The sequence below is a fragment of the Pungitius pungitius genome, chromosome 6, assembly GCF_949316345.1.
Source record: "Pungitius pungitius chromosome 6, fPunPun2.1, whole genome shotgun sequence".
Taxonomy (NCBI): Eukaryota; Metazoa; Chordata; class Actinopteri; order Perciformes; family Gasterosteidae; genus Pungitius; species Pungitius pungitius.
Genome location: NC_084905.1, coordinates 20157193 through 20171636, shown reverse-complemented (window position 1 = coordinate 20171636; position 14444 = coordinate 20157193). Strand labels below are relative to the sequence as shown.

The window sequence follows — 14444 nt, the reverse complement described above, 5'->3', positions numbered from 1 at the left end:
TAATATTTATTTCAAAGTGTTCTAAAATACTGTTTATCAGACTATTGGATAAATTCCAAAGCTGAAACCCTTTGGCCTGAGATTATAGCGACAGAGACAAGGAATGGATTCTAAAAATAGGGTTCAGTTTGAATGATTCATTTTGTGATGTCCTCAAATCACAATTGTGAATAAAACAATTCCTATTTTTTTTCAAATGTACTACAATGACATTTATAGATTTAAAAAACAAATTGCTCTATGATGCCGTTTTTGTCATAGTTCTCACCCTACCACGTCGTACATTTTAATAATGCTTTTTATATTTATTAAATGTAAATTGAACAATTATTTTGTCTTTGAAGTGTGTTTGGAAAATGAAAAATATAATACTGAATAATTTTCATTTTTATACTAGATCTGTATTGTATAACTATTAAAAAGGGACAAGAAGGAACCGATCTACTGGTCTGGGTTTCTGGTCGGATTTATTTTCCTGTAACACATTCGTCATGGCTGTCAGACGTCTTCACGTTTACTGAGCATAGTCTCTTTTCTCTTCTAGCTCTCGTTGCGTTTCGGTGAGTATTTTAAAGACTTTGCTCAGCTTTAGTAAACTATATTCATTTAAATTAGGACTTCAAACAAACCGTTTACGTGGGTGTAGCTAGCTTAGCATGGCTAGCTACCCCTGCTTTGCCGCGTTTCAGAGTCACTAGCTAGCTAACCAACAGCTAGCTGAAACCCTCCTCGACCGACATGACCCGATTAATCGTTAAGCATTAATTGATTTAAGCGTGATGAATAAATCAGCAAGTTAGACCTCACATTGCATATCAGAGCTAGCTTTTGTTGTAACGTTTTCACACACAGGAATTTGTCTTTGTATCTTGTTGCACAACAACACCCATGTTAAGGAAATCACTGCGAATGTATTTAAGATGTGTATGTAGTGTATGTTTTTTAGTGAGATGTAGACCGTCTAAGTTCTTTTCAAAAGGTGTTTTTACATCTGCGGCTCTGAGTCAGGTTGACGTTGAAATATTAGGTTCTCGGTTTTGTAGAGATTCGCTGTATCTTTAGGTCAAATCCAGCGATCACGTGTCTGTATTTGTTTTGTTTTGTGCAGGGTGTGTCTCCATGTTGACGTGGGCGTATTCTCCTTCGTTGGCGACCCCGCAAATGTAACGTGATGTCGGATAAGCGTCAGCGGGCCAGAGTCCAGGGCTCCTGGGCCAAACCACTGCCCAAACCACCGCGACCCACAGGTGATCTAACGCTCACACTTTGCACCCCTGCATTGCTCCACATTATATGACAAAGGACGCTGGATTAGTCACTTGTTTATTCATTTTTTAGCAGGTTCAGTCTCAAACAACCAACAAACCGGACAAGTTAACCCAGACCCTAATTCATGGGGAAGTGGGCCACAGAAGACCCCAAAGACGTTTGAGTTCCATCAGCCCACCAAGGTAGACAGTGAAAGTCCCTTTTTAATGTTGGGATATTTTGAGCTTTTACAATTAGAATGTTTTATAAGGATGTGCTTTTCTGTATTGTGTTCATTGCAGCGAGTTAGAGATGTTCCAGCGGTGAAAGTGATAGAGTAAGTGGCACGTTTGTATCCTCACTGATCAAACTTAAAGCAGAAATCTAATCAGTTTAATATGTTGTCATGTGACATATTGGCTTTATTATTCCTTTGCATAATAAGCACATGTTGGCTGATATGCATTATTTTGTTCTCCCACAGACAGGCAGGTATTCACGAGATCAGCCATGGACCATCGGGAGTGTCCAGGTGACAGCAAATTCATCTTTTTATATGAAAAACAAAAAACATTAATATCAGTGACCAAAAGTGGAAAATAAATAGTGACCAAACCAGTGTGTTTGATCGCAATAACACATCTTTGCATGCATTTTAAGTCCAGCAGATGGCAGTCATCCCACAGGCAACAGATTATATCGCACTCAAATACTGCTGTGACTACCTAACACTTTGTTTCACTAGAACATGCATATCCCTCTTTAGTTGGTCTTTTGTCTTAACAATAATGGCAAATGAGCTTTTCAGACTACAATGTAACGACGTCTCTCTGGTTCACTATGCTTTTTAACATTCTTTTGGGAGAAGTTCATGCTGTTTTTATCTTTCCATCTGCGCAGACTACGATTGCTTCCCGGGTTTCTGCCCCCAGAAGAGGCTGACTGGATGTTCAGTAAGCTGTTAGCTGAGCTTCCCTGGTCCCAGAAGACCAACTACAGACAAGGTGGGTACCAGGTGCTTGAAATGTAGAGCCCATGATGTAAGCTGGAGGCTGAACAGGTTTCTAGTTTGATTGTTTTGCTAATGTTTAAGAAATGTTTATGGTACATAAAAAAATAAATGTCCATTTAAGGCTACAAATCCTCAAAATCAACAGTGATATGAATAGACTTTTATTTCAGTGCGCATCTGTATTTTTGTATTTCAAACTGCAGCTCTGTCTCCTGGACGTGCGTCAGCCGTGCAATGGCTTCATTTTCCAAAACAGTCACCATCTTCTACCTAAATGAAAGAATAGCTCTCATTGTGCCTCAGCAGCCTCTCGTCAGGCTGCTGAGCTGCAGCCAGACTTTGCCTCAGAGTCAGCCTCAGCTCAGCTGGCTCTCGTCCATCTTGCGTGTTACTCCGCCATCGCTCCGGTGTGGACAAACTGCACGATAAAGACAACAAGTGGCCCGGGGGGGGGGTTTCCAAACAGATCACGAAATTGTGTCATCTCAATACATCACCCCTGAGACTTGGTTAACAGAGTCCACGTGATGTTTTTGGGCTCAATCCCCTTTCTCCTATTTATCCTCATCGTCCACAAATTTGATCAGATTCTGTCCATGAGGTTGAAGTTTTGTTAACCTTTTACCCCTGATACCATATTTTCATGGTAAGAGTAAGGCTTTTGAAAGTTGATAAATGACCACATATTTATGGGTGATTGTTTGGTTCCACCGTGTTCTCGTTGCAGAGGGCAGAATGTTTTAAGGGCACCGAGTTTGTTCCTGGAAGAGATCTTGCCTTGAATAATATGAAATGGGTCCACAGCTGCTATGAAGGAGAAAACATGTTGTGGGCGCTTGTTCTATTCATCAATCAATATCATCATAGAATGAAATCTCACTCAACCTCATTGGATTTGGAATAATACAAATAGGAAGGATACATATTTGCAAAGCAAGTTTTCATGCTGTCTATTGTATATATTATTCCCCCACCAATATTTTAAATCTCTCAATACTCAGATTGTATAAAAGAGGGATTTATGGAATCATCGCTTGTGGAGTTCTATAAGACCGGGTTGCAGATGGAGGCTGTTGAATATCCTGACCGCCATTTGTCTCCTGTGGTTCCAGGTGCTGCGTACGAGGAGCCCAGGCTGACCTGCTGGTTCGGAGAGCTGCCGTACACGTACGCGCGCTCCACCCTGGCTGCAAACACACAGGTTGAATGAACTCATTAAACCTCCAAGCCACCCAGAACAACGTTTGGGATATTTAGTTTTATCCCCACTTTTTGTGCCGTTGTCTGATTTCTTTTAATCATTTCTCTTTAAAATGTTTTAGTTTGTCAGATGCATTTACGGTTTTTCTTCCCAGTGGCATCCGGCGCTGTCGGCGCTGCGCGGGGCGGTGGAGCAGGCGAGCGGCTGCGGCTTCAACTCGCTGCTGTGCAACCTGTACCGCGACGGCCACGACAGCATCGGCTGGCACAGCGACGACGAGGCCTCCCTCGGCCGCCGGCCCACCATCGCCTCCCTCAGCCTGGGCGACACCAGGGTGTTCGGCGTCCGGAAGCAGCCCCCCCCGGTGAGACGGGGGTCGAGCTTCTGTCCGTTGTTGTGTTCAATTATTAGAAGAGTTGTGGTGAATTTGTTTTGTGTTGTCATTCTGTCTGTGTGTGTGTGTGTGTGTACTTTTTTTAGGAGGAGAATGGCGACTACACTTATGTGGAGCAGATTCGGGTTCCTCTCGGTCACGGCACCCTTTTGGTGATGGACGGAGCCGTGCAGGACGACTGGCAGGTGAGCTGAACCAATCACATGCAAGGGCCCATGCAGGCGAGGTGACGGGTTCCGGTTACAAACAACACACGAGACAAACATGGTAGACGGATCAGAATCAGGCAGAAATGTAAAGCTTAAATGTTCAGTGCGTTTTATTTTGCAGTTACTACTCGAGTTCACCTCTTTCTTTTATAGCTAAACAAAACTCGCATGTGATCTGGTTTATCTTGTTTTCTCTCTCTCTCATATATATACACTCACCGGCCACTTTATTAGGTACACCTGTCCAACTGCTCGTTAACACTTAATTTCTAAGCAGCCAATCACATGGCGGCAACTCAGTGCATTTAGGCATGTAGACATTGTCAAGACAATCTCCTGCAGTTCAAACCGAGCATCAGTATGGGGAAGAAAGGTGATTTGAGTGACTTTGAACGTGGCATGATTGTTGGTGCCAGAAGGGCTGGTCTGAGTATTTCAGAAACTGCTAATCTACTGGGATTTTCACGCACAACCATCTCTAGGGTTTACAGAGAATGGTCCGAAAAAGAAAAAACATCCAGTGAGCGGCAGTTCTGTGGGCGGAAATGCCTTGTTGATGCCAGAGGTCAGAGGAGAATGGCCAGACTGGTTCGAGCTGATAGAAGGGCAACAGTGACTCAAATAACCACCCGTTACGACCAAGGTGGGCATTAGAGCATCTCTGAATGCACAGTACGTCGAACTTTGAGGCAGATGGGCTACAGCAGCAGAAGACCACACCGGGTGCCACTCCTTTCAGCTAAGAACAGGAAACTGAGGCTACAATTTGCACAAGCTCATCGAAATTGGACAATAGAAGATTGGAAAAACGTTGCCTGGTCTGATGAGTCTCGATTTCTGCTGCCACATTCGGATGGTAGGGTCAGAATTTGGCGTCTACAACATGAAAGCATGGATCCATCCTGCCTTGTATCAACGGTTCAGGCTGGTGGCGGTGGTGTCATGGTGTGGGGAATATTTTCTTGGCACTCTTTGGGCCCCTTGGTACCAATTGAGCATCGTTGCAACGCCACAGCCTACCTGAGTATTGTTGCTGACCATGTCCATCCCTTTATGACCACAATGTACCCAACTTCTGATGGCTACTTTCAGCAGGATAATGCGCCATGTCATAAAGCTGGAATCATCTCAGACTGGTTTCTTGAACATGACAATGAGTTCGCTGTACTCAAATGGCCTCCACAATCACCAGATCTCAATCCAATAGAGCATCTTTGGGATGTGGTGGAACGGGAGATTCGCATCATGGATGTGCAGCCGACAAATCTGCGGCAACTGTGTGATGCCATCATGTCAATATGGACCAAACTCCCTGAGGAATGCTTCCAGCACCTTGTTGAATCTATGCCACGAAGAATTGAGGCAGTTCTGAAGGCAAAAGGGGGTCCAACCCGTTACTAGCATGGGGTACCTAATAAAGTGGCCGGTGAGTGTATATATATATATATATATATATATATATATATATATATATATATATATCTGGAACTGCACTGTAGTAGCAATGGTATCTAACATTATGACATACTCACTATCAAAATGATGAAATACTCCAGTGAATAATACAGTAACTGATCATTTGTTTTTACATTCTGGTACCTGCCTTTTTTTAAATCAGTACTGAAATAGTTTTAAAAAAACTTGACTCTAAGCTACCTCTAACTCTTTGACATGAATGAATCCATAACCTCATTAAGCCCTGAACATTTACAGTAAATAGTCATGAGCTGATAACCTTATCTGGCTCAGACAGGTGACAGGTGACAGGTGTGTGTGTGTGTGTGTGTGTGTGTGTGTACAGTATTTTGCACTAACTCATGCAACAGCTTAATTTACCAAAACGGTCATCTTCTTCTACTTAAAGGAAAGAATAACTAGTTTTAAAGCTTTGTCTCTACAGAGATTTTCGTTTAGGGAATCATGCTGAAAAGTAAGTAGAAACTAAAAGGGTGGGGGTGAAAGGGAAGATGGAGATCTACAGAGACGGTGGAGCTGCATAAAAGAAAGAAGGAAAAAGGTCACATGTGTTTTATGGCGACACCTCTGAGTATCTCCACAAAGGTTTTATCTCTCCTTTAAAGATGTTACCAGAGAAAGAAGATCACACCACCCATTAATTATTCCACCGTCACCTCGGTCCTGACCACCCCCCCCCCCAACCAAAGGATACAAGGTTATTTTGTTCTGATCCTCCAATGTAAAAGGTCCATAAATAACTAATTAAATGTTTAGCGGTTTGTGGTATTACGGACAATGTTTCAGTGATGTTTTTGGAAAGGAGAAGAAGTTTTCCTGCAAGAAAAGTGTGTTTGTTGTGTTAGAAACTTTGACCGTAGCGTCTTTCTCAAAGGAGGAAATGTGGAGCACTGGAAGGGGCACGTCAGGTTTTTTTCATGCATAAATCTTTAAATAATCGTACGATAGTAAATTGTATCCGTCTCTCCGTCTCCACCAGCATCAAGTGGCGAAAGAGTACCACGACCGAGGCCCACGCATCAACCTGACCTTCAGAACCATGCACCCCGAGCCGGAAGGCCACAGGCCGGGTACCAGGCTGCGATTCACATCCAACCAATCATAAGAAGGCTTTGAAGGCTTGATATCATTTCAGCATTTCTGCATATTTATATTTTATTTATTTTTGTTACAGTCTTTGGTTGGTGTGTCTGGCTTTGACTTAAAGAGAAGTCATGAGTGCCTTAATGAAACACAGTGTCCCTTTGACCATAAGGAGTCACTGCTGACGCACCTTGTGAATCTTGGGGAGTTTTTTGGAGAGAAAACCCGTTTGCTATAGAAATGGGACGGAACAAGGGAAACAGCCATTCATCAGCCAATTACAGCTCCATCAGGACTGGAATTGGTTATTCATCCTGTTAACGATTACTCAGATCAGTCTTTTAAAGACTTACTTCAGCTTTTATAAAACCTTCAGTATACCATGAAGCACAATGTGTGCTTTCACCAGCAAAACAAGTGGATATAGTTAGATACAAGTTGTTTTTTGGATAGTCTTTCATTAGACTTTGGCCTTTGTTAATTATCATACCATGCAAACCAAAGAAGGCCGTGTGTACGCTACAAACAGGACTGGAGACGTAGCATCGTGTCCGCATGCTAAATGACGAGGTTTCTGTTGATTTAAGCCGGTGGCGGTTTAGTTTCTGCAAATACCACCTTGCATTAAGTTCCACAATGATTCTGTTCAAACTGATATTAGTGCATCGTGTGGATTGAGGACTCTATACTGTTCATGTTCCATTGTGATTTTGTGACACTAGAATGATGCGATAGATGTTCATTGATGTTTTGAAATAAATTATCTCGCAATCTACTTCCATTTTGTCCTAATTTCCAGGTAAAACATGTTTTTCAATCCGGCATAAAATATATATTTTAAAGTTTATATTGAATTCCACCCCTTTCATATTTTAGCAGCATTACTGTTTTCTATGGGGCAGAGAAAAGAGCACGAGGCGTGTGATGTTTGTCATGAAACAACCTTCAATGTTGGCAAAACACAGGAGGCGCAGGAAGGTTCCGAACTGCTGTTGTAACTGAACCCAAAAGATGCGACGAGCTGGTTTCATGTGGAGATTTTACAATCGTGTCACTGAGCGAAGGACACAACTCACTTTTTAGGAATGCGTGCAGGGTGAACTTTAAAGAGCCCTCTGTCCCTTCTGGGGAAATAATATGCGTGGTTACCTAGGTTTCCTTCTTTGACGGACAGGTCACCGCGTCCCCTCTATGACGTCACTCCTTCGTGCTCAGCGGTTGCGCAAAAAAAAAATGGAAAAAATTGTCGTCACGTTAAATTCAAATAACCACAGACGCACGCGTACTCTCGTAATTTAAAAAAAATATTTTCTTTTTTGACCCTACATATTTTGACTATTTTCACAATATTTTTTTCCCATGACATGACTGGAATGATCTTAGATGGAGCAACCTACATGTCCCTGTCACTAATGCCAAATGCCCCAAATTTCTGTACTTTAAACCTTATCTGGGTTCAACCCTCAAGGGTCATGGTGGCTCTTCCTAAATCCTTTTTTAGTTTTGGGTAACTGACATTTATAAAAAATCATAATGGGATATTGCCCCAGAGACGGATTGGTGCATCTTGGAGGATCAACCATGCTATTCATCCTCCCTGCATTGGTAAAGGCACAAGTGAGTTGAATTTGAATGTAACAGAGAATTGGAGGGTGGATGCACTAAAAAGGGTAAACAAATCTACACCCTGTGCCAGACTGTCAGTTTAAGGTTGTCCACAGGATGCCCTGAAGTAGACAAACATGTGATTGTCTTGAAAAATGCCCTCAGAGGCTGTAATAAGTTTCATGTCAGTGTGACCACTTCTCTCCCGTCAAAAAGGTGGAACCCTATAGGCTACGTAGCATGGCTAATAAGTGCTAAAATCAATTAACATCAAATTTAGTCAATTCATCATCCAAAAGATTCTTCATCATTCTTGACAATGCCATCATAACTCAAGTGAACGCGCCTTGTGTTTCTGCATAACCCCCAGGGTTCACTTCTCTGAAACAACCAGTGGGGACAATGCCCCCCCTACTACCTCCGCAGTAGTGCACTCAAGACTTGGCAGGAGCGGGATTTGAACCCACTGGCGGCGCTTACAGAGGCTTTCGGCTCCTTCTTGCACCCCTACACTACCAGTCCTGGTCACATTTTGGCAACTTTGATTCTCCCATTTAACCTTGAGCATGTGAGTTAAACTTTAAAACAGTTTTAAATGCTATTTCCACATCTGGACTTGAACCCACAACCTTCAGGTGCAGGCAGTGCAGGGGCTTATGTCAGCAGCTCTTCCGCTGTGCTAATTCACCACACACTAACCAACCCTTTGTTTGTTGTATTTAACCTTGAGATTGCTACTCAAACCTGAAGTAAAGCCAATGGCTCAAACCCACAACCTACAGGGTAAGGACAGTAGCTCCTCAGCTCTTGTGCTGCACTACCTCACCATGCACAAATTACATTTTTGTTTCTCGTATTTAACCTTGAGACTGCTACTCAAACCTCTTTCAAAGCAGAAGTGATGTCTGCATTAAGGGGCATGAACCCACAACCTCAGACAGCAGGTTGGAGCATGCAGCCCTTCAGCTGTTCCCTTGTGCTATTCAAGCACATGCCTCATTGTGTCCGTTTTTCCTATTAGACCTTGGGATTGTTTACTAAACCTCAAAACTGTTTCAAAGTTTACATTTTGAAGCCCTGACTGCAACCAAACCATCCTTCTGAGAGAGCAGGTTTGAACTGAGGATCCTCCACACTTCAGCCTTCTTGCTATCTCCCTGCACTGTTCCACCACACACCTGTTGATGCTTTTGAATCCAACCTCAATTCTCATAGATTCTCATAGATTCTACCTACCTGAATTTCTGAAAGTACTATATTTCTAAATATGTTATTTCTACACTTGTCTGCTGGAATTGGTTGAACAAAAATAAAAATCCATGTGAAAAAAATTACTTCTCACTGTTCTCAGGTCAAATATTTATGCAATTAAAAAGCAAATTAATTTCGATTAATTAATTACAAAGCCTCTAATTAATTAGATTAATATTATAATTGAGTCCCGGCCCTAATATATATATATATATATATATATATATATAAAAAAATCATTTGTTGTCCAGGGTAAAGATATTGAGCAACATGTAGGGCTTTAATCTCATTAAACGCATTGATGGTTATAGCTTTAAATGCAGGGGAAGGAGATAACGATGTTTCGGTGTTACAATGACATCTGTCAAAGATCTCACCATGTGAAGCTTCATTTACAGAACGGCTTAATTTGCAACCTCACATAACACATTTTTTTTCATATTTTGTGTGCCACTTTTGAAACTCAATAATAAAACAGAAATGTGCAACTCCTGTGGTGTCGGTTATGTGACGTCCGATGGCGGGTTTGTATTATGGGGAAACTGCTCATAAATGCTGGTAGCACGGTGCAGCCGGCTCATGTCATGTTTACCAATCACAAGTTAAATGGCAGTGTGTGTGTGTGTGTGTGTGTGTGTGCGCTTAATATAGTCGTGTCTGATGTCATGCTGGGATTTTCTGGGAAGCTGGTCTGAGAACGAGTTGACCGATTCGTTTCACCCTCCCATCTCCTCCCTCCTCCCCCCTCCCCCCCCTCACAATTCCTGTCTTCAGATCCCTCTCCTTCACCGTGTCTCTTCCTCCTCCTCCTCTTCCTCTCCTCCTTCCTCCTCCTCCTCTTCCTCTCCTCCTCTCATTCTCGTCTTGCATAATCTTCTCTGCTCTTTTATCGGGCTTGGTCAAGTAGTGTTGTTGGTCGGGTCGCAGTCTGATGCTTCTCTCTCTCTCCATGGCAACCGAGTGAGAGAGATAAACAGAAGTCTTTCCCTGATGCTGCCGTTGCTTGCTGTCGGACTGACGGGAGTCACAGTCACAGTCCTCCTCCCTTCATTTGCACAAAAATAAGATGTTCTTTTATTTAACCTGCATTAAAGTGTGTTTGGTACATTCAGGAAGGCTTTTCTACATTACACTTCAAACACATCATGGTCAATGTGGTCACACCTCACTGGCTGAGAGCAACACGTTTTTATCGCCACTATCATGCAGTGAGAGTTTTTCCAGAGACAATCCTGTATCCACAGGGTCTCTGCAGGGGGGGGGGGGCGTTAACAGCAGCTTCCTATCTCAGTCACAGTGGTAACAACTCTTCTTTATCAAGAAATGCACAGGAAGACGAGTTAAAACGTTTCAAACAGAGTTTTCCAGAATAAGTGGGCCGGTCTAGTTTTAAGGTCTTGTGCATTGACTTGAATGTAGTAAACATGATCTGAGAGACATTCTAGGAGCAACAAACAAAGCAATGGAGCAGAAATAGCTTTGCTTAGTTGTGGTCATTCATCCGCGTACATGCACGTGGTCCCGCTGCATAAACACACTCAGTATTCTCGCATGGGAATCCTTCCTAGTCTCCAAGTCTCGGTTTATAAATAACCGTGTTTTTCTTTTGGTTTCTTACTGACTCAGTCTCCAGAGAGGGGGGGTGGGGGGTGGGGGGGAGTTCCTGCAGGTGCTGGAGAGGATTTCAGGCTTCCTTAAAGTATTTACTCAGTCAATCCTCAAGGAACTCATACCTGGGCTGTTGTGTTATTCCCCTCCTCTCGGCTGTCCCCTGACATTTGGGTTGCTACGGTAACAGAGGCGTCCCATCTCGATGGGTACTGGGTGATTTGCCCGTTTGGGAATGTGGCCTGTGGCGTGTACCTCACCTCCTGACCCTGTGGGCCGGCATGATGGATTTGCCTCCATGTTCTCTCTCGCTCTTTCTTTCTTTCTTGGGTTTCTCTTCTCCTTCAGACACTTAGTGGAGCTCTTTGTTTCCTGTCAATATTTACATTCTTGTTTTCTCACTGGCCTTAACTTTATGTTGTTTAACTTAATAAATACTACACATAATAAAAACTTTGCATTTATGAAACAATAATTGAAACAACATATTGAAATGACTCTCCGTAGTCATAAAGTCTTTCAGTATGTTCATTTTCTTTGTAACACAAGCTTTTTAACTGTGTGCACAGTCACCAGTGTACTTACAGACAGACCCTGACCTCCACTTCGACCTCTACGGTCAGGCTGAGTTTACACGTGACCAGTTGAGTGGTGGTGAACGACGACCGATACACAGTGTTCCCCTGTGTGTAACTGAGGCAAAAGTGTTGTGCGCTCTGACTTCGTATGTGAGTGTGTGCCTTGATCAGAAGTGTGCGGCACAGCGTGTCGCGTTGGATTTTGATTGCACAAGTGAGGTTAATCGTTGCGTTGCATAAGGCCACCGTGACCCCGACCCTCCTCTGTGGCCTCAGTTTGATTTCAAAAGGCTCCTTCAGTTTTTATCCACTTGGAATCTATTTGCCATGTTTTTTTTGTGTTTAAGTGAACAACGTTTGTTCAGTATTGAGGTCAAACAGGCTGATCGCAATAGCCCACTTTTACCCGCCGGGATCATAAGTACCACCAGTTCACGAATGTCTACGAGGGCTTATTTCAATCAATCAAAAAGACAATAAGTGTCCCTTAATAAATGTGCCACTGTTCTGTTTTTTGTCTTATCTATTTGGTTCAGCAACATACTGTCGCCTGCACACTAATTAACACACGCTGAGTGACACGTAACGCGCGCAACGCCCCTTTAATTAAATCAAATTCATAAAAATATGTTCTATATTGAGACACACGGCATTGCCAAATCCTTATCACGGCCTACATCTCAACATCTAAACTAATCCCTCTCATTGAGCCCCCCCCCCCCCACCACTTACACACCGATCGAGTGGAACCTGGTGAAACGCGAGAGCGCTTGTTGATGACACCATACGCCCTTGTGTCCGACCGGGACCGTGACATCCACATTGCACATATTATGTAACTGATACCGGCTCTATTGAGCCAAACTGAACTAAGCTCCTTTTAAAAGGAACTTGTAAAAAGTTATTCAAATCTAATTCATTAGGAAACATGTGTGAAAACTATCGCAAGCAAAGAAGGTATCTATTTTGTACCTCCTATGTTTTAAATAACACAGTGGCGCAGTTTTTTGTGGTTCCCATAATGAGGATGTTTGTTTCCATCACACTTGCTCAGATGATGAATCACAGCTGTTACACTCATTGCTTTATAGTTGTGAAGTTATCTGTATTTGTTCTTCGCGTACCTCTAGAACAGTTCTTCCTGTCTACTTCACTCTTCGTTGATGTCACAGACTTGTTCAATATTAAAAAAGTTTTGTGCTTCTGCACATCTGGAGCATGCATCCTGCAGCTGCGCTATGGCTGTTCCTCAGATACAGTTCCCTTTTGCTGCTGGATGTTCTAATGTCACGACCAAACTAAATGTGCAGTAACAACACAAACCAACAAGCTACAAGAGGTTAAAAACCTTAAAAAATATGAACAAGGTAACGTTAGAATAAATAGACGGTAACAGTTAACAGCCACATCCATAAAAGAAGAGCAAAGGATGGTCCTGAAGGCTTTTTTTCGGTCTTTTGACTTGACTTTTGACTTTTGATCCGACTACCTGCCAGGGTTTTTTTTTCTTTTAAACGCCTGCACTTTACAAAATGTGCAAGATGAGAAAGATTCTTCTGTAACAAACCGTCTGGCGGCTGAAGTTACTGCAAACAGGGATTTAACCGGCATCTCCTCACAAAATAATGACAACCGAATCATTTGAAACATACAAGATGAAAACACAAGTGCTTTCATGTTAAAGGCTGCCTGCTGCTAACGAGATAATATTCTAACAGGGGCTATTATTTAGAATTAATTTATTTAAAGTGAAGCTTTTAACAGCTGGGATTGAAAGACAAGTGTGATGTTGTTTTTGCCAAATTATGTCCTTGTGTGCAAACCATGCAGCCTTGGCAGGCTCTTTTTGGAAAACAAGGCTTCCCCAGAGACACACACACACACTCTCACACACACACCCCCACACACACACACCCGCACCCACACCGTTCCTGCTCAGAACACTTTCCCCCACAAGCATGTAAAAAAGAAGTACGCGAAATTAAAAAATCAAGCATGTTACCATTTATGTTCATGTTTTTACTCCCCTACCCCCCCCCCCTCCCCTCCCGCACATACACACACACACACATACACACACACATATGGGTATCCCAAATGTCATGTGATGTCAGTTGCCTAACAGCTGCTGGCATGATCATGAGTGACCTTATATCTACTCAGAATAGAGCAAGGAGATATTTGCAAGTTCACTTACAACCCCGCTGAATGTGTGTGTGTGTGCGTTGTGTGTGTGTGTGTGTGTGTGTGTGTGTGTGTGCATCGGAGAGAGGAAACGGGATGACTTACCCTCCTGAGGTGTCATCTAAGGAATGCATGATGAAAGCGCAGGAGCCTTTTTCAGGGCCACCGCGTCACTCCTCAAAACCCGGCAAAAGGGGCGCAGAAAAGCCTGTGAGGTCATCCCTTAGAGCACCAAACAGCTGCAGCGTGAGTGTAAGCGAGCCAACAGATCTACGCGCCGTCATCCCCGCGGCGACGGCTAGGACGGCGTTGCCGTGGATGATGCTGAGGCTGCGGACGAGTCGCCGGTGCTCTTGTCTACCGACGTAAAACACAGAGCATCCCGTGCAAAAGTCTCTGTGTCTCATCTGCACAGATTTAAAAAGGGAATTACATGTTTACCGTATGGATTTCAGAGAACTACAGCCTTCTAAAAAGTTGCTTTTATAGTAAATAATCATAAAAACATAATTGATGTCTGATTTTTTATGATCCAAAACTTTCTTTAGGTTATTTACCTTTTCCTGCACTCAGTAACTGTGCTTTCCATTCACTT

General features: G+C 42.9%; 1 protein-coding gene across 2 annotated transcripts; it reads left to right on the top strand.

Annotated features, from left to right (window-relative positions):
- Nucleotides 1-458: 458 nt before the first annotated feature.
- alkbh3 (alkB homolog 3, alpha-ketoglutarate dependent dioxygenase) lies at nt 459-7492 on the top strand. Of its 2 annotated transcripts, none has more exons than XM_037452310.2 (10): nt 459-560; nt 1109-1247; nt 1342-1451; nt 1551-1585; nt 1733-1780; nt 2149-2252; nt 3373-3461; nt 3616-3825; nt 3942-4040; nt 6520-7492. In XM_037452310.2, exons 2-10 carry the CDS (start codon nt 1172-1174, stop codon nt 6643-6645), a joined length of 897 nt encoding a protein of 298 aa, XP_037308207.1. In that variant the 5' UTR covers nt 459-560; nt 1109-1171; the 3' UTR covers nt 6646-7492. The 2 variants fall into 2 exon arrangements, with proteins under 2 accessions (XP_037308207.1, XP_037308206.1); XM_037452309.2 differs by having other exon boundaries at nt 1339-1451; nt 6520-7481.
- Nucleotides 7493-14444: the final 6952 nt, after the last annotated feature.